The 19,140-nt window shown below is 51.8% G+C and overlaps 1 protein-coding gene and 1 long non-coding RNA gene across 2 annotated transcripts in view; one reads left to right on the top strand and one right to left on the bottom strand.

The window, feature by feature from the left end:
* WTIP (WT1 interacting protein) overlaps nt 1-8,561 on the top strand; it is a 27,177-nt gene extending 18,616 nt beyond the window's left edge. Inside the window, exons 7-8 of the mRNA XM_010348045.3 lie at nt 766-834; nt 5,380-8,561. Of these exons, the coding sequence (XP_010346347.2) occupies nt 766-834; nt 5,380-5,520 (210 nt within the window). The 3' untranslated portion in view covers nt 5,521-8,561. The remainder of the gene's footprint in view (nt 1-765; nt 835-5,379) is intronic.
* On the bottom strand, nt 236-19,140 carry LOC141581289 (uncharacterized). The gene is made up of 2 exons (XR_012513876.1): nt 17,032-19,140; nt 236-16,567 (listed from the first exon to the last, which is right to left on the bottom strand). It is a non-coding gene; the product is annotated as an uncharacterized LOC141581289 (long non-coding RNA).

Raw genomic sequence — 19,140 nt, 5'->3', positions numbered from 1 at the left:
TGGGAGGCCAAGGTGGGAGGATTGCTTGAAGCCAGGGGTTTGAGACCAGCCTGGGCCATCTCTACAAAAAAGTAAAAAAAATTAGCCAGGTGTGGTGGTGCATGCATGTAGTCCCAGCTACTTGGGAGGCTAAGGCCGGAGAATCGTTTGAGCCCAGGAGTTTCAGGCCTCAGTGAGCTGTGATTGCGCCACTGGACTGCAGCATGGGCAAGAGAGAGAGACCCCGTTTCTTAAAAAAAAAAAAAAAAAGGAGGCCAGGCACGATGGCTCACACCTGCAGCCTCAGCACTTTGGGAGGCCAAGGTGGGCAGATCACCAGAGGTCGAGTTCAAGACCGCCTGACTAACATGGAGAAAGCCCATCTCTACTAAAAAATACAAAATTAGCGGGGCATGGTGGTGCATGCTTGTAATCCCAGCTACTCAGGAGATTGAGGCAGGAGAATTGCTTGAACCCGAGAGGCAGAGGTTGCGGTGATCCAAGATCAGGCCATTGCACTTCAGCCTGGGCAACAACAGCAAAACTGAATCTCAAAACAAAAAACAATGAGGTGAAGATAATATCCACATCCATTGACACCCATGTGACACCCTTGTGGTCCTTTGTGTGCTGGGTGCTGTAGCCGTAGAGGACACTTCAAGCCCATGTGTGTCTGTGTGTGCACCTGCCGGGACAGAAGCGTGGTGTGTGGGAGTGTGCGCACACAGACTGCTGCCCTCCAGTCCGTGCATGCTCATTGTATGTGAACTCCATCTCTTCTTCCAGGGCTGTGAAACAACCATCCGTGTGGTGTCCATGGACAGAGACTACCATGTGGCATGTTACCACTGTGAGGTGAGTCTGGGTTCCCAGGAGGCTGGCAGCTGGGGCAGTTCTCTCACACGGCTCTCCTTTCAAGGTGTTCTGTGGGCTCCCCTTTTCAAAATTTTAGTTTTGCCAGGTGCGTGGTTCATGCCTGTAATTCCAGCACTTCAGGAGACCGAGGCGGGTGGATCACCTGAGGTCAGGAGTTTGAGACCAGCCAGACCAACATGGTGAAACCCTGTCTCTACTAAATACAAAAAATTAGCCGGGCATGGTGGTGCATGCCTGTAGTCCCAGCTACTTGGGAGGCTGAGGCAGAAGAATTGCTTGAACCCAGTAGGCAGAGGTTGCAGTGAGCTGAGATTGAGCCATTGCACTCCAGCCTGGGCAACAAAAGCTAAAGTCTGACTCAAAAAAAAAAAAAAAGATAATAATTAGCTGGGTGTGGTGGCGTGTGGCTGTAGTCCCAGCTCCTCTGGAAAAGGCAGAGGTTGCAGTAAGTCTAGGTCATGCCACTGTGCTCCAGCCTGGGCAACAAAAGCAAGACTGTCTCAAAAAAAAAAAAAAAAAAATTCGCTTTTATTTTTATTTTGAGACAGAGTCTTGTTTCTTCACCAAGCTGGAGTTCAGTGGTGTGATCTTAGCTCACCGCAACCTCCGCCTCCCTGGTTCAAGTGATGCTGTACCTCAGCCTCCTGGGTAACTGGAATTATAGGCACCCACCACGACTAGTTTTTATGTTTTAGTAGAGATTTCACCATCTTGGCCAGACTGGTCTTGAACTCCTGATCTCTTGATCCATCCGCCTTGGCCTCCCAAAGTGCTGGGATTACAGGCATGCGCCACCGTGCCCGGCAGTTTTTGTTTTGTAGACGGGCCCTTGCTCTGTTGCTAGACTGGAGTGCAGTGGCACAGTCATAGCTCACTGGAGCCTCAACCTCCCAGGCTCAGTCGATCTTCCTGCCTCAGCCTCCCGAGTAGCTGACAGCACAGGCTTGAGCCACCACATCCAGCTAATTTTGATATTTTTAGTAGAGATGGGGTTTCATCATGGTGCCCAGGCTGGTCTTGAACTCCTTGGCTCAAGAGATCCACCGGCTTCAGCCTCCCAAAGTGCTGGGACTACAACCTGAGCCGCTGTGCTGGCCTTACCTGTTTTATGGCATCTACCCCATTCTGCCTTTCCTTCCAGCCCTGCAGAGAGTGAATTGGGGGAGGAAGGGAAGGCAGGTGCTCCCTGAGCAGCTGAAGTCACGATTGGGGGCCCAAGTTTGGGAAAGTAGGTTGCGTGATGGTTAGGCCATAGAAAGGACTGGATTTGGCCAGTGTCTGAATGTTGGGGGTTGAGGGTTGGGGGGTGTTCATGAGAACCGCAGCAGAGTGAGGGTGGGGGGAAGAGGGGATGAGACGCTCTCATTTTTGGTAGCTGGAGACCCCAAATGAAGATGTCCAGTAGACTTTTAAGTGGGTGCTGGTTCAACTACCCTGCCGACAGCTGTGGGAATTTGGGGTCACTGACGTGTGGTGCTCTCTTCTCCGAATCTTGTTTATGGAGACAAGTCTTGCTCTGTTGCCCAGACTGGAGTGCAGTAGCACCATCTCAGCTCACTGTAACCTCTGCCTCTTGGGTTCAAGCAGTTCTCCTGCCTCAGCCTCCTGCGCAGCTGGGACTATAGGTGCCTGTCGCCATGCTTGGCTAATTTTTGTATTTTTAGTAGAGATAGGGTTTCACCATGTTGGCCAGACTGGTTTCAAACTCATGACTTCAAGTGATCTGCCCACCTCGACCTCCCAAAGTGCTGGGATTACTGGCATGAGCCATCACACGGGGTCTGAATCTTAGCCCTGGGAATTCCCGTCACCTTGGCCTCCCCAAATTCTTAACTCAGGGAGACCACGGGGCTCCCCCGGGCAGCTGGAGCAGTGTTCAGGCGGTTAGTCAGACATTGTGGGGTGTACCTGCCAGGTTTCCCTTCTCTGAGAGATGATGGGCCTCCCTGATCTGGGACCTGGGAGTCATCTGTTCAGCGTCTTACTCTCATAGAAGTTGGAGGAAATCCAATTTCTGTTCTCCTGTCCTGGTGGGAAGCAAGGGTCCCATGATGGATGCAGGGACAGCAGCTGAAGCTAGGGAGAAAATGAAATCTTCCAGGGCAAGTTGGAGAACAAGGAGTGGGGGTCAGGATGGCTCAGGGAGCACCGCCACTTACAGGACACATGCAGATGAAGTGGCCACAAAGGGAGGCTAAGGAGGCCTGGGCAGGAGAACCAGGAGGCTGTGGGCGACTGCTTCCCAGCAAGAGCAGAGGGCGTGGTGGTGGGAAATCTGTGGTAGCAATCAGGGATCCCTTGGGTGACAGGGTCTCCTGAGTGGGGGTGAGTGGTGCCACGGGAGCACAGATGGTGCCAGGGTACCCAGGAGGAAGGATGAGGAGCAGGGATGTTCTGCAGAGGAGCCAGGGCTCCTCTCCAGCACTAACAGGGCTCTGTGCTCCTCTGCCTGCTTGGCTGTCCTGTGGACTGTGTGGTCCCCTGGGGATAGCCCAGCACCCAGTGCAGCAGCGGGGTTGACGCTGAGAGTCACAGACCAGGGCAGGCACTGATGGTGCTGCTTGTCCGAGGCCAGGCGGTTGGAGGGGGACTGATACCTCTGGAATCCAGCACTCCTCGCTGGCCTGGTGTGCAGCAGTTGGTAGCAGCGACCAGCCTGTGGTGGGCCAGGCAGGAGACCAGGGACAGGAGTGGTTTTGTGGCACTGCAGCAGCCCAGCTCCCTTCCCTGTGCCGGATGTCATGGGCTCTCGGTAATGGGTGAAAACTGCCAGCATTCCAGCCCCCTGCTTCCCCTGGTGCCTCTTCAGATCACCTCGGGGTGGCATTCATCCCGCCAGCCTGCCCCAGGGACCCCTGTGTAACGGGAACTGGCAGACACTTCGTTCTGGGCCTCCCAGCAGCTTGCAGCACAGGAACTGCTCCATCCTCCACACACCTGCTTTGCTTTACCCTCAGAACGGCCGGGTTTTGGTTTTCTCCACTTTTGTCTCTCCTTAAATCTCCTCTGCCCAGGCCTCCTCTCATCCCACCTCATCATGGAAGGTCCTCCTGTTTGCCCGCTTCTCTTTTCTAGTGATCTGCACTCCCTGGAAGAGTAGTCTGCTGGTTATTATTATATTATTTTTTTGAGACAGGGTCTCACCCTATCACCCAGGCTGTAGTGCAGTGGCACAGCCTGGGCTCTCTGCAACCTCTGCCTTCCGGGTTCAAGTGATTCTCCTGCCTCGGCCTCCGGAGTAGCTGGGATTACTGGCAAGCACCACCACTCCTGGCTAATTTTATTTTGTATCTTTAGTAGAGACGGGGTTTCACCATATTGGCCAGGCTGGTATTGAACTTGTGATCTGCCCGCCTTGGCCTCTCAAACTGTTGGGATTCAAGATATGAGCCACCGTGCCTGGCCTGTTTTGTTTTTAAAAACCATCAAGTTTGGCTGAGCGTGGTGGCTCACACCTGCAGTCCCAGCACTTTGGGAGGCTCAGGTGGGAGGATGGCTATGAAGTCAGGAGTTCAAGATCAGCATAATCAGCATAGCAAGATGCCATCTCTACAAAATAAAAGGGGAAAAAATTACCTGGACATGGCGGTATGTGTCTGTAGTTCCAGCTACTTGAGAGGCCGAGGTAGGAGGATTGCTTGAGCCCAGGAGTTTCAGGCTGCAGTGAGCTGAGATTGCACCACTGCTCTCCAGCCTGGGTGACAGAGTGTGACCCTGTTTAATAAACAAAAAACAGTCCCGGTGTGGTGGCTCATTCCTGTAATCCCAGCATTTTAGGAGGCTGAGGTGAAGGATCACTTGAGGTCAGGAGTTTGAGACCAACCTGAGCAACATAATGAAACCCCATCGCTGCAAAAAAATGAAATTCACAGGGTGTGGTGGGTGCGCTGGTGGTCCTAGCTACTTGGGAGGCTGAGGTAGGGGCAACAGTGAGAGACCCTCTCTCAAACAAGGAACAAATAAACAAAAAACACTCAAACCATCAGGTTTTTTTGGTGATACCCATGTTGACTGCCCAGCCCTCTCCCCGGAGCCTGACTTCTATCCAGTGACTTCCTCTTGTGTGCCTGAGAGGCAGTGCCAGTCCTCTGTGCTCCATGCTGGGATTCCCATCCCCTCTCTGGCAGAGGAAAAGTCTTTACCTATTTTTGAGATGGAGTTTTGCTGTTGTCACCCAGGCTGGAATGCAGTGGCAAGATTTTTGCTCACTGTAACCTCTGTCTCCTGGGTTCAAGTGAGTCTCCAGCTTTAGCCTCCCAAGTAGCTGGGATTACAGGCATGTGCCCCTATACCCAGCTAATTGTGTATTTTTAGTTGGGATAGGGATTCACCATGTGGGCCAGGCTGGTCTCGAACTCCTGACTGAGGCAGTGCCTTGGCCTCCCAAAATGCTGGATTCCTGCACCCTTGGAAGAGTCTTTATTGATCTTATAAGAAGCCCTGCAGGTCTGCCCCCTCCCGTGACCTCTAAAGTGCCCTAATGTGCCTCTTTCTGCTGACTCTGGGGGTTGTGTTCTTCCTTAGGACTGTGGGCTGCAGCTGAGTGGGGAGGAAGGACGCCGCTGCTATCCCCTGGCGGGCCACCTGCTGTGTCGTCGCTGCCACCTTCAGCGCCTCCAGCCTGGGCCTCTTCCCTCACCGACCGTGCACGTCACTGAGCTCTGAGCAGGGGAAAACCCATCCCTGGACTGGGGTGGGGGTGGGGGTGGGGGTGGAGGGAGGGCCGTGTGGGTGGCCCTGGTCAGTGTCAGGGTGGGCTTCCCCCAGTCCTACCTTCTCACTGAGCTGCTGTCTGCAGGGGCCGGACCCCCGCGTGGAAGCTTCTATTTATTCACCGTCTGTGCCTGCTCAACTCACTTCCCTGCGGGCCCTGCCTCCCACTCACCCCACCACCAGCTTTCCACTTGGGGGTCCCCATGCATCCTGCAGCTTCAGGGTAGGCTGTGGATCACCAGGATGGAGAGAGCCCCTGTCCTGGCCACGGGTGTGAGGTGACCCGGGTGCATTCCTGGGTAGGAGCTGCTGTCCGTTGTTAAGGGGCCTGGGACTCCCCCAACACAAGCGTGCTCCCAGGCAGTGTGTGGTCTGGAAGGCGGGGCTGGTTATTCCTGCATCTCCTATCGCAGTGCCTGCTGGTGGGTGGGAAGGCGCCTGGTTTAGGTGGGGTCCCAGCAGGGGGTGAGGAATGACACCTGTGGGGAAGGGGCCTGCAAAGGACACTGTGGCCACATGGTCACTGTGGGAATTGGCCCTGGGAACTCTGATGAGTGTTTGCAGCCCCAGTTGCTGCCCTGTTCCCCCTTCCAGGGTTCCTGGCTTGGGACTCCCCTACCCTCCTGCTCAGCCTGGGAGAAGCCCGCGGGGGCTCTAGCCCCAGGTCTCCCTCAGGAGCAACACGAAGGGGCACCCTGGCCGTGCTGCGGGAAAGCCCGTGTCTGAGCACTGGGCATGGGCTCCACTACAAAAGGACCAGATTTGACTTAAATTAAGTTTTTCCCTTGAGGATATTTTCATTTTCTTTAAAAGAATATAATTTTCTAAGATCTTGGACCAGGTTTGGTATTTCTTAAGCAAATTCCAGCAAATTCACGTGTCCAATTTGTCTGTCATGGAGCTGGTTTTCAGGTGTTAAGAACTTTGTGGTTTCAGGACTTTTGTATAAATTCCTCTAAAACCTCACATGTGTCTGCCTTTCAGACTTTAGGGTAGCCTCGGGTACTGTGTGTGTTGGGGTGTTAAGGGCGGTTGCCCCATGAAATGTAGTGGGGGGGCTTTCCGTGCTCCCCAGGACTGACGGGAACATGGGGTCTGCACGTGGGGGGGCCCTGGTCCTGATGTCAGCATCCCCACAGGTTCAGGGGACATCTGAACTGAAGTCACTCACTCCTAGGAGAACCTGGACCTGCCTTTTGGCTGCTGCGCCCTTCTCCCTCCCCCACTGTCAGGTGTGAGGTCTGTGACTCACCCAAGGGGCCGGGAACCAGCTGAGCTGTACAGGCCAAGCCCAAGGGAATACCAGGAGGTTCCCGCAGGGGAAATGGCAGCCCTGGAGTCCAGCGGGCGCCCCCTGGTGGCCTAAACTGGCAAGTACAGGGAAGGTCAGGGAGTTTTAACCAAGGACTTCCACAGCGTGGAGAGCACTGAGATGGGGAGTGGGGCTTTCAGCAGGACCAGGGGGGCACTTCCTGGAGGAAGTGATGCCAGTGGGGGCCAGAAAGTAAAGTCCAGCCATGGAGGCTCCAGTGCTGGCTCTTGCTTCCCTGCGAGCTGAGCTGCTTTGCTTTTTTTTTTTTTTGATCCTACACTTAATCTTACCCAAAAGGCTGAGAAGGGATTATTATTATTTTTTTTTTTTTGAGACAGGGTCTTGTTCTGTTGCTCAGGCTGGAGTGCACTGGCGCGATCTGGGCTCACTGCAACTTTCACCTCCTGGGTTTAAAAGATTATCTTGCCTCAGCCTCCCGAGTAGCTGGGACTACAGGTGTGGACCATGACGTCCAGCTAATTTTTTTTTTTTTTTTTTTCGTTGAGACAGAGTCTCACTTTTATTGCTCAGGCTGGAGTGCAATGGCACAATCTCAGCTCACCACAACCTCTGCCACCCAGGTTCAAGGTTCAAGTGATTCTCCTGCCTCAGCCTCCCTAGTAGCTGGGACTACAGGTGTGTGCCATCATGTCCAGCTAATTTTTTGTATTTTTAGTAGGGACGGGATTTCACCGTGTTAGCCAGATGGTCTCGATTTCCTGACTTCCTGATCCACCCACCTCGGCCTCCCAAAGTGCTGGGATTACAGGTGTGGGCCACCATGCCCAGCCTGGGCTGCTTTACCTTCTAACTGGTCAGTTGCAGAGTTGTCCTCTGAACTGTCCTCTCTGCTTCCTCCCTCAAACCAGCCTTGAGCTGGGTTTCTCCTTGTTGCCAACCCGGTCCTTCTCCTACTCTTCCGCACCCTGTGTAAATTGGAGTGGCCATCGTTTGGGGTGGGGTGGCCAGACAGCAGGACATAAGATCCCAAGGTAATCCAGGCTGTATGGAATGTGGTGACAGGTTCCCTTGGGCACCCAATCAGTTTCCATACATTGACCAGTGGCTAGGCTTAGTTCAACAGTACCCCTCTTGGCTTTAACGCTGCATAAAACATGCTGGGTTACAAGTTATGCTGGCAGGCCCCAAGAAAGCCCCTTTGGCGCCAGCCGTACTCTCTTCCCTGGCCGAAGATCAAGAATTACCTCCACCATTCTCAAGGCCCCCCGAATCGGGGCCTCAGCATCCTCCTCCAGGCAGTACCAGTAACCAACCATTGTCCCCCGTGCACACCGGCAGCAGCACTCCACACCCACCGGCGGTCCTTCCTCTCCGAGAGATGCCCCCAATGGGAGGAGACAATTGGGGTCGCCCATTCTTTGTTCACATCCCCTTCTCTTAAAGTGACTTACTTAACTGGAAGGCTCAATATCCCCCATTCTCTGAGAAGCCCCAGGCTTTGACAGGGCCCTTGGAATCTGTACTCCGGAATCATTGCCCTATTTAGGACGACTGCCAACAATTATTACCGATTCTGTTCACCACAGAGGAAAGAGGCAGAATTAGACAGGAAGCCCTGAAAGCCATCATAGGTCCAGGGGGAGCAACAGTAGAAGAGGACAGGGACCCAACTGAAGAGGTTTTTTTCCCTCTACCCAACCCTAGTGAGACCCCAACACCTCAGGGGGTCACCAGGCTCTGAACACTTTTCACTGATATCTTTTAGTGGGGGTTAAGGGGGCAGCCAGGAGGCCCATCAACGTCTCCAAGGTAAGAACAGTGACTCAGGGTCCGCAGGAGTCACCGGCTGCTTTCCTGGAATGCCTACAAGAGGCATACCGTACCTATACTCCTGTAGACCCTGAGGCCCCAGAAAATCAACGGGCCATTACCTTGGCCTTTGTCTCCCAGTCAGCCCCAGATATCAGGAAAAAGTTATAAAAACTAGATGGATTCCAGGGAATGAATCTGACCCAATTGCTGGAAACTGCCCAGGTGTTTTTTGATAACGGATACTCCTGGAACCATACAAGACAAAAAGGGTACTAAGGCAGTAACAGCCCTTCAGGAGACACGAGTCATTCCATGAGGGCAGGGGGCCTTGCAAAAGGGCCCCCGGGGTCCCCGGCCCTCTGTTAGGAAGAAGCCAGTGTGCATACTGTAAAGAGGGACACTGGAAAAACGAGTTCCCCAGAGAGAAAGACGAGTAACCACTCGGGGGAAAAAACCACCAAGGGCTATCCTCAATTTAGAAGGTCAGGATTGTTGGGGCCAGGGCTCTTATCTGTTAAGCCCCCCAGGAGCCCAGGGTTACTTTAAAGATTGGGGGCAAACCTATCAGTTTCTTAGTGGACAGCAAGGCAGCCCACTCAGTCCTTACTCAGCCTCTGGGACCACTATCCAGTAGGAAAACAGTCAACCAAGGGGCCACAGGAAAGACCATGACAAGTTCATGGACCACAAATGGAGTCACTGACTTAGGAAATGGCACCAGCTCTTACCTGCTATTAGGGCAGGACCTACTTCACAAACTTCAAGCAACCATCTCCTGTGAAAACCAGGCCTGCCTCTCTGTCCCCCTTTGCCCTTCGTATCAGAAGCACCTCAGCAAATCCTCATCACCTGTGCTGTCAGACGAGCAGCTCTTGCAGGAGCTTTATCACCGGAAACAAATCAGGCATCAAAGTCAGACCACCTCCGCCAATTCCAGGAGAGTGTACCCTGAGTGTGGACTGAGACCAACCCCCCAGGTCTGGCAGAACACTGTACCCCGGTTGTGGTCCAACTGTTGGTGACAGCAGCTCCGGAAGCCAGGCAGGGAATCACTCTGCACATAACGAGACTCCTGGAAGGAGGAATTCTCACCACCTGTACGTCACCCTGGAACACCCCTCTGCTCCCTGTTCTAAAACCTGGCACAAAGGATTACCGGCCAGTACAGGACTTGAAGTAAATAAAAGAGTAGAAACTGTCCACCTCATGGTTCCAAATCCATATACCCTAAGCCTCCTGAACCCAAACCATTACCATAACATCCTGGACCTCAAGGATGTATTCCTTTGCATGCCACTGGCCCCAGTCAGCAGACCCATATTTGCCTTTGAGTGGACGGACCTGGACACTAGGGTCTTGGGGCAACTCACATGGACCCAGCTGCCTCAGGGATTCAAGAACTCTCCCACCCTATTTGATGAGGCACTGAGCCAGAATCTTGTCGCCTTCCAGGCCGAGTTCCCTGAGTGTACTCTACTCCAATATGTAGATAACTTCCTTCTGGCCTCAAGAACCCAAGAGGCCTGCAAGGAAGCCACCCAGTCATTACTGTTGACCCTACGAACTCTGGGATATCGAGTCTCAGCCAAAAAGGCCCAACTCTGTCAACAAAAGGTTACGGACCTGGGCTATATCAAGAAAAAGGCAACCGGGCGCTGGCGTCCAGCTGAGTCCAAGCAGTACTACAAATACCCACCCCTACCACAGAACGCCAAGATCAGGAGTTCCTTGGGGTGGTAGGGTACCGTAGGCTACGGATTTTAGGTTTTGCCAAAATAGCCAAGCCTCTGTATGCCTGCATAGGAGGGAATCAACCCCAATTTGAACAGTAATAGAACAACAGGCTTTTGTTAAACTTAAAGCCGCTCTGACCTCGGGCCCAGCCCTGGCCTTGCCAGCTACTTCTAAACCCTTCCAGTTGTTTGTATATGAAAAACAAGGAATCGTGAAGGGGTGCTCACGCAGACATTAGGACCATGGTCCAGGCCGGTTGCCTACCTATCAAAAACACTTGATCCTGTAGCCTCTGGGTGGCCAGCCTGCCTTCGGTCCATGGCAGCAACAGCCCTGTTAGTAAAGGAGGCGGACAAACTAACTCTGGGGCAGGAATTAAACCTAGTGGCATCCCATGCAGTAGAATCACTACTCCGAGGGGCTCCAGGAAGGTGGACATTTAATGCCTGCATAGTATGGTATCAGGATCTACTCTTGGACCAGCCCCGCATTAAGTTCCTGAAGACTACAGTCCTGAATCTGGCCACACTGCTGGCTAACAGTGAGCCAGAAGAACCCATACATGACTCAACAAATAATAGATGTCATCCAAACCGCGTGACTAGACCTCACTGATGTCCCCTCACGGAACCCAGAAGAGGTACTATATACGGATGGCAGCAGTTTTATGGTCAACAGAGTCAGGTATGTGGGGGCAGCCGTAGTGACCCTAGAGCAGGTCATCTGGGCCCAGGCCCTTCCTCATGGGACTTCAGCCCAAAACGCTGAACTTACAGCCCTGAAAAAAGCCTTAAACTGGGCAGAGGGAAAGACTGTCACTATTTACACCGACAGCCATTATGCCTTCGCTATAGCTCATGTACATGGAGCAATATATAAAGAAAGAGGGGCCGGGCGTGGTGGCCCACGCCTCTAATCCCAGCACTTTGGGAGGCCGAGGCAGGTGGATCACAAGGTCAAGAGATCGAGACCATCCTGGTCAACATGGTGAAACCCCGTCTCTACTAAAAAAATTCAAAACATTAGCTGGGCATGGTAGCGCGTGCCTTTAATCCCAGCTACTCAGGAGGTTGAGGCAGGAGAATTGCCTGAACCCAGGAGGTGGAGGTTGCGGTGAGCCGAGATCGCGCCATTGCACTCCAGCCTGGGTAACAAGAGCGAAACTCCGTCTCAAAAAAAAAAAGAGAACTACTTACCTCAGAAGGAAAAGCTATTAAAAATAAAGAGGAGGGGGCCAGGCGCGGTGACTCAAGCCTGTAATCCCAGCACTTTGGGAGGCTGAGGTGGGTGGATCACAAGGTCGAGAGATCAAGACCATTCTGGCCAACATGGTGAAACCCCGTCTCTACTAAAAATACAAAAATTAGCCAGGTGTGGTGGCATGCGCCTGTAGTCCCAGCTACTCAGGAGGCTGAGGCAGAAGAATCGCTTGAACCCAGGAAGCGGAGGTTGCAGTGAGCCGAGATTACGCCACTGCACTCCAGCCTGGTGACAGAGTGAGACTCCGTCTCAAAATAAATAAATACATAAAGAAGAAATTCTAGCCCTGCTAGAGGCTATATGGAAGCCCAAGAGTGTGCCACTAGTCCATTGCAAGGGACACCAAACGGGGGAGTCACCAGAGGCAAGGGGAAACAGGGCTACTGACTTACCAGCCAGGCAGGCAGCCATGGGCCTGTGAAACCGCTGACCCTCTTGTAACCCCGCCCACCCCAGTTCTGCCCCCTACTACCATATACTCCTCAGGTGAGAAGGACTTTGCAAAGGAACAGGGTGCCACACAGGACTCCACAGGATGGTGGATACTGCTAGACCAAAGCATTGTGGTCCCTGAGGCTCTAGGACCGGCCCTAGTTAAGGACACACCCCAGGCCACTCACTTAGGACAGACCAAACTAACTGAACCGCTAAAAGCCAAGTACTACATTCCCCACTTACATGAACTTATCAAGGAAATCACTACTCCGTGTGATGTATGTGCCGGAGTAAATCCGGGAGGGAACAGGTCTAGCCAGGTAGGAGTGAGACTCAGAGGAACTAGCCCTGGGGAGCACTGGGAAGTAGATTTCACTGAAATAAACCCCCGGCAAATGACTATAAATACCTCCTGGTGTTTATAGCTACGTTCTCTGGATGGGTCAAGGCCTTCCCCACTAGGTCCAAGACTACTTTGGTGGTCACAAAAAACTATTACAGAACCTTGTTCCTCAGTTCAGCCTACCTCTAATGCTGGGGTCGGACAATGGGCCCGCCTTTACTGCACAAATGTCTCAGGGCCTAGGGTGTATCCTGGAAATTACACTGTGCCTATCATCCCCAGAGTTCAGGACAAGCCAAACAAATGAACCAGACCATAAAAGAAACCCTGACAGTTTATCCTAGTGACCGGTGAAAACTGGGTCAGTCTGCTTCCTGTCCTCCTCCACGTCCAATGCACACCCTGTCAGAAAGGCTTCTCCCCTTTTGAAATCATGTTCAGCAGGCCCCCTCCCTTACTCCCCAGACCCGCAGATACGGTGCATGCTGAAGTCCATAACCATACACTCCTTAAGTCCTTACAGGCGCTCCAGTCTGTTCAATCCCAGATACACCAGCTCATTAAGGACACCCGTCCCACCCCATTGGACATTGCACACCAGCCGACACACCCCTTCTAGCCTGTAGACTCTGTCCTTGTTAAAAGATTCGCTACTTCCGGCCTCACCCCCGGTTGGAAGGGACCCTACACGGTTATCCTGACCACTCCCACTGCATTCAAGGTGAATGGACTAAGGGTCTGGATTCATCACACCCACATCAAGACTGCCCCACTGGCGGCCGGGCACGGTGGCTCAAGCCTGTAATCCCAGCACTTTGGGAGGCCGAGGCGGGTGGATCACGAGGTCAAGAGATTGAGACCATCCTGGTCAACATGGTGAAACCCCGTCTCTACTAAAAATACAAAACATTAGCTGGGCATGGTGGCACGTGCCTGTAATCCCAGCTACTCAGGAGGCTGAGGCAGGAGAATTGCCTGAACCCAGGAGGCGGAGGTTGCGGTGAGCCGAGATCGCGCCATTGCACTCCAGCCTGGGTAACAAGAGTGAAACTCCGTCTCAAAAAAAAAGAAAAAAAAAAAAAAAAAAGAAAATTTAAAATTCATTTCCTCCATTGCTTAAGCCATAGTTCAAGTACTCAATAGTCATATGGGGCTGATGGCTACCGTACTGACCAGTACACATGGAGAACACTTCCACCACTGCAGAAAGTTCTCCTAGACAATACTGCACTAGGTCATGAGGTCCTGTGTGTCAGTGTACCCATGTTCACTTTTCCTGACAAGTATTTCCTAAGTGTTTAGAAGATGAACGAATGATTTTGCATTAGTTCACTTTAGCCTTTATTTTTATTAATTATTATTATTTTTTTTTGAGACAGAGTCTTGCTCTGTCACAAGGCGCCAGGCTGGAGTGCAGTGGCACAATCTTGGCTCACTGCAATCTCTGCCTCCTGAGTTCAAGCAATCCTCCTGCTTCAGCCTACCAAGTAGCTGGGACTACAGGCGCGCGCCACCATGTCCAGCTAATTTTTGTATTTTTAGTAGAGATGGGGTTTCACCTTGTTGGCCAGGATGGTCTCAATCTCTTTTTTTTTTTTTTTTTTTTTGAGACGGAGTTTCGCTCTCGTTACCCAGGCTGGAGTGCAATGGCGCGATCTCGGCTCACCACAACCTCTGCCTCCTGGGCTCAGGCAATTCTCCTGCCTCAGCCTCCTAAGTAGCTGGGATTACAGGCACGCGCCACCACGCCCAGCTAGTTTTTTGTATTTTTAGTAGAGACGGGGTTTCACTATGTTGACCATGATGGTCTCGATCTCTCGACCTCGTGATCCACCTGCCTCGGCCTCCCAAAGTGCTGGGATTACAGGCTTGAGCCACCGCGCCCAGCCTGGTCTCAATCTCTTGACCTCATGATCTGCCTGCCTCGGCTTCCCAAAGTGCTGGGATTACAGGCCTGAGCCACTGCGCCCCGCCTATTATTATTATTATTCTTTTTTTTTTTTTTTTTTTTTTTTTTTTTTTTGAGACGGAGTTTCGCCCTTGTTACCCAGGCTGGAGTGCAATGGCGCGATCTCGGCTCACCGCAACCTCCGCCTCCTGGGGTCAGGTAATTCTCCTGCCTCAGCCTCCTGAGTAGCTGGGATTACAGGCACGCACCACCATGCCCAGCTAATTTTTTGTATTTTTAGTAGAGACGGGGTTTCACCATGTTGACCAGGATGGTCTCGATCTCTCGACCTCGTGATCCACCCGCCTCGGCCTCCCAAAGTGCTGGGATTACAGGCTTGAGCCACCGCGCCCGGCGCTATTCTTAAAGTGACAGGGTCTTGCTCTGTTGCCAGGCTGGAGTACAGTGACATAATCATAGCCCACTGCAGCCTCCTACCACAGGGCTCAAGAAATCTTCCCACCTCATCAGTCTTCTGAGTAGTTGGCACAACAGGCATGTACCACCACACCAGGTTTTCAATTCTAATTATCTAATTTTTCCAAGAAAACAGATCTCACCCAACATGAACATCTGCTACCCACACATCCCCTCCTGTGCAAACTTCACCTTCCATGCCATGATTCTGCCCCACCAGTTCTTCATTACTCATCTTAACTCACTCCACAATTACTTACTAAGCATCTATTTGGTGCCAGGTACCACTCTGGGTACTGAAGCTATAACAGTCAGCAAAAAAGAAAAAATATTCCTCCCACCAGGAACAGACAATGAGCACGTAAATCTACTGAACATACAGTACATCAGCTACTGAGTGACACAGACCGTTGAAAACGACAACGCAGTGCTGGAGGAGTGGAAGTGCTAGGCGAAGGAAGGTGACTGCAAGTGCAAACAGGCGTTCAGCGAAGCTTTTCTGAGAATTAACCACCAAGAAAACACACGAAGGAGATAAGAATGCAAGCTTAGGGCCGGGCGCGGTGGCTCACGCCTGTAATCCCAGCACTTTGGGAGGCCGAGGCGGGTGGATCACGAGGTCAAGAGATCGAGACCATCCTGGCCAACTTGGTGAAACCCCGTCTCTACTAAAAATACAAAAAATTAGCTGGGCATGGTGGCGCGTGCCTGTAATCCCAGCTACTCAGGAGGCTGAGGCAGGAGAATTGCCTGAACCCAGGAGGCGGAGGTTGCGGTGAGCCGAGATGGCGCCATTGCACTCCAGCCTGGGTAACAAGAGCGAAACTCCGTCTCAAAAAAAAAAAAAAAAGAATGCAAGCTTGTGCATATGTGGGTGAAGAATATTTCACGTGGATGGCACAGCAACTGGTGACAGTGGTGGCTGGCACTCACAGGGATGAGGAGGCAGAGAAGGAAGGTGGGATCAAAGAGATAACAGCCTAATTGCACAAAGAGGTCACTGCAAAACTGACTTTGAGCTAGTCACTGAAAACGTGTAGGTAGAGGAATGACAGGAATTTACATAACAATAGGATCACGGTGACAGCTGTACTGACAACAGACTGATGAGGGTTAAGGGCAGGTGCAGGGAATCTAGCTAGAAGGCTACCGTGACAATGCAGGTGTCCTGGATGAGGTGGAGGTGGGGTAACTAATGGTCAGATGCTGTACATGGTGTATAATTTAGATCCAATTAGAGGACCTAAATATGAGTTATAAGTCAAGGAGAAGAATCAAGGATGACCGCAAACATCTCTTCACTTGAGACCACATGGTACGGTTTTGACAACCATAAAACAAATAACCTTACATTCCAAAGCTGCATTGTGAATTACAGTTTAAAAATTTGGGCAAGACTACAAAGTCTTCTAGCAAAAAACTGTAGAAAATGGGAACACTGGGTGAGAAGGACAATGAAAGAAACCATAGATCCAGTCCCTTAAGTGGACTTGACTAGATGGGAACAGGCAGGGGAAACAAAGCAAACACACAGAGGCCTGATAAGCTGTTTCTGGGAGATTTAAGGACACACCGACTTACTTGAGACATTACTCTGCAATTTCCGACAGCCAGCAGAGTCCTCTTTCCAGTCTCTTACCTTAGAAATGGGCAGTGTCTTGAGGGCACAGAAGGGCAGGAAAAAGCAGTCAGGAAAAATCACGCTTTTATCTTGCAGCACCTGTGACACCCCGTAACGGACAAGCACCTTGGTAATCACTCTCCGGGGCGCTAATCTCTCCCTGGAAACAAACAGGTGTTTCTCCGCAAGGGGTAACAATTTACCAGGTGCCACTTGCGAGGAAAATCAATTATTCTGTACATAAAAGCCTCATAAAACAACAGTAATATCTTTATCAACTCGTTCAATCGTCACCATTATGCGCGATGGGCATTCACATTATTACCAATTTCTTCTTTAATCGACGACAAAACCGAAATTCCAAGATACTGAACCCATTTGTTCAAGGTTACACAACTGCAAAGCGCCGGCTTCATGACTACATAACCCAAAAACAACTGTGGCTGGCGTCTGCTCTCCCGCCCACTTCTCTCTCGCAACCGCGCCAAGAGGTCGGCGCCGTCATCTCCCGGTGTTTACCCAGCAGGACACGAAGGCCAGGAAAAGCCAAGACCCCGGTCGGGGTCACACCGCGGACCGACCTAGGGCCCGAGCCCCGCCGCCGCCCCCAGGACCCACACTTGCCGGAGTCCTCAGCCGGGTCTCGTCGTCCCCGCAGGCGCCCGGAGCCCGCACCTCTGAGGACCTGAATCGCAGCGTCGCTGGTGAGCTGTCAACGGCTGCAGACCCCCGGTAATGGCACTGCTCAGAATCGTTCCTGAGTCTAGAAGCCGCCGCCAAACCTGAGGCTACGGCGGGACTGACCCTGTACGGCACCCACGGCCGAGCCACATTTCCCAGAATCCTCCGCGTGCCAGACAAAACTCCCGGGTGCCGGGAACAGCCGACACCGGAAGACCACACTTCCCAAGAGTCTCTGCGGTAGCGCAATCTTGGCGCGCCGCGGGCAAACCGGTCTTGGCTTCGTAAGAAACTAAACTGGGCCGGGCGCGGTGGCTCAAGCCTGTAATCCCAGCACTTTGGGAGGCCGAGACGGGTGGATCACGAGGTCAAGAGATCGAGACCATCCCGGTCAACATTAGTGAAACCCCGTCTCTACTAAAAATACAAAAAATTAGCTGGGCATGGTGGCACGTCCCTGTAATCCCAGCTACTCAGGAGCCTGAGGCAGGAGAATTGACTGAACCCAGGAGGCGGAGGTTGCGGTGAGCCGAGATCGCACCATTGCACTCCAGCCTGGGTAACAAGAGCGAAACTGTCTCAAAAAAAGAAAAAAAAAAAAAAAAGAAACTAAACTGCCTCGGGCTGTCGACCCAGAGACTGCCAGCTAGGACCACTCGCGAAGTGTCCTGAGCACACACAGTCGTCCTCTGTTGACCGATACGCCTCCGAACCCAGGGACACCCGCTACTTGTAAGGACCAAGAAACTACACTTCCCAGAAAACTCTGCAGCCGCGCCAAGGTCTTCCGGGTGATTTGTGCGCTCACACAAACGTTTCCCTCCGGGACGTGGGCAGCCCTTGCTGGTTCCGCGCAACATTGCTAGCAGAGAGGCTCCTCTCATCCTGAAACCCTGCCGCTACACTGTCCACCTTCTGAGCAAACAAGCTTGGGCCTCTTTTATACGGGCACCAATCCATTCATGAGAACTCCAGCCTCATGACTTAATATCTCCTCAAAGGTCTCACCTCTTGATATTGTCACATTGGGGATTTGGTTTCCACATATGATTCAGTGGCGGAGGCAGGGGACAGACATTCAGATCATAGCGCCCTGAATCTTAAACAGCTTCAGCATCAACGCAAACCGCCTTTTCTTCTCCCAATTACATATTCTAAAAGGTGCCCTCGACTAGATAGATCCCAACAGCAAACATCACTGATTGTAAACATTGCATTATATTAAATAGGAAAGGGACAGAAGGCAGCTAAGAGCTAGTGGAAGGGAGTAGGTTCAGAATTGCATGTAATGTGTTTTCATTTCTCCTTATTGCTCTCTTTCTCTCTCTCTGCCTCATTTGCTTTCTCAGTTGTCTAGCATAATATTTGTTTAAAACAGTCTTCTTTACGCCGGTGATTTTCTCTACCTCACGCGCCTGATTTCTCCTCCTTGGTCTCTATTCCGGTGCCTCTGTCCTTTCTGCTAACAATGCAAGGTATGGTGTTACTGTAAAAGGAGTCTTGATCCAGACCCCAAGAGAGGGTTCTTGGATCTTGTTCAGGAAGGAATTTAAGGTGAGTCACAGAGTGCAGTGAAAGAATCAAGTTTCTTAGACGCTACACCATTAGAGAGCAGGAGGCCCTCAGAAAGCAAGAGGAGGAACGTACTGGCTTTAAGTTTTTCTTATACAGGAGTCTTACCTATGAACAAACTAAGCTAAGCTGTGTCTATGTGTGGATGAGCAGGCAGAATGCCAAAATTTATTACTGTCTTGATTTAAACTAGTCTCGACATTCTAGTGTCAAGCACATCAAAGCATAACTATTATCTTGAAAGCATACATTATTATGGGTATTGGGACATCTGGACTCCCCACTGTTGTAGGAGTGTCCCTGTATCTATCTTCAGACTGTTTCCTCAACTGTAAACACCTCATGACTACAGCTTATGACCGGCAAGGAATGTACTCTGCTAGTCTCAGAATGGAGCTGTACTTTTTTTTTTTTTTGGAGACGGAGTTTCACTCTTGTTACCCAGGCTGGAGTGCAATGGCACGATCTCGGCTCAC

The sequence above is a fragment of the Saimiri boliviensis genome, chromosome 14 (genome assembly GCF_048565385.1).
Source record: "Saimiri boliviensis isolate mSaiBol1 chromosome 14, mSaiBol1.pri, whole genome shotgun sequence".
NCBI classification, from domain to species: domain Eukaryota; kingdom Metazoa; phylum Chordata; class Mammalia; order Primates; family Cebidae; genus Saimiri; species Saimiri boliviensis.
This window is presented reverse-complemented; position numbering and strand designations above follow the sequence as displayed.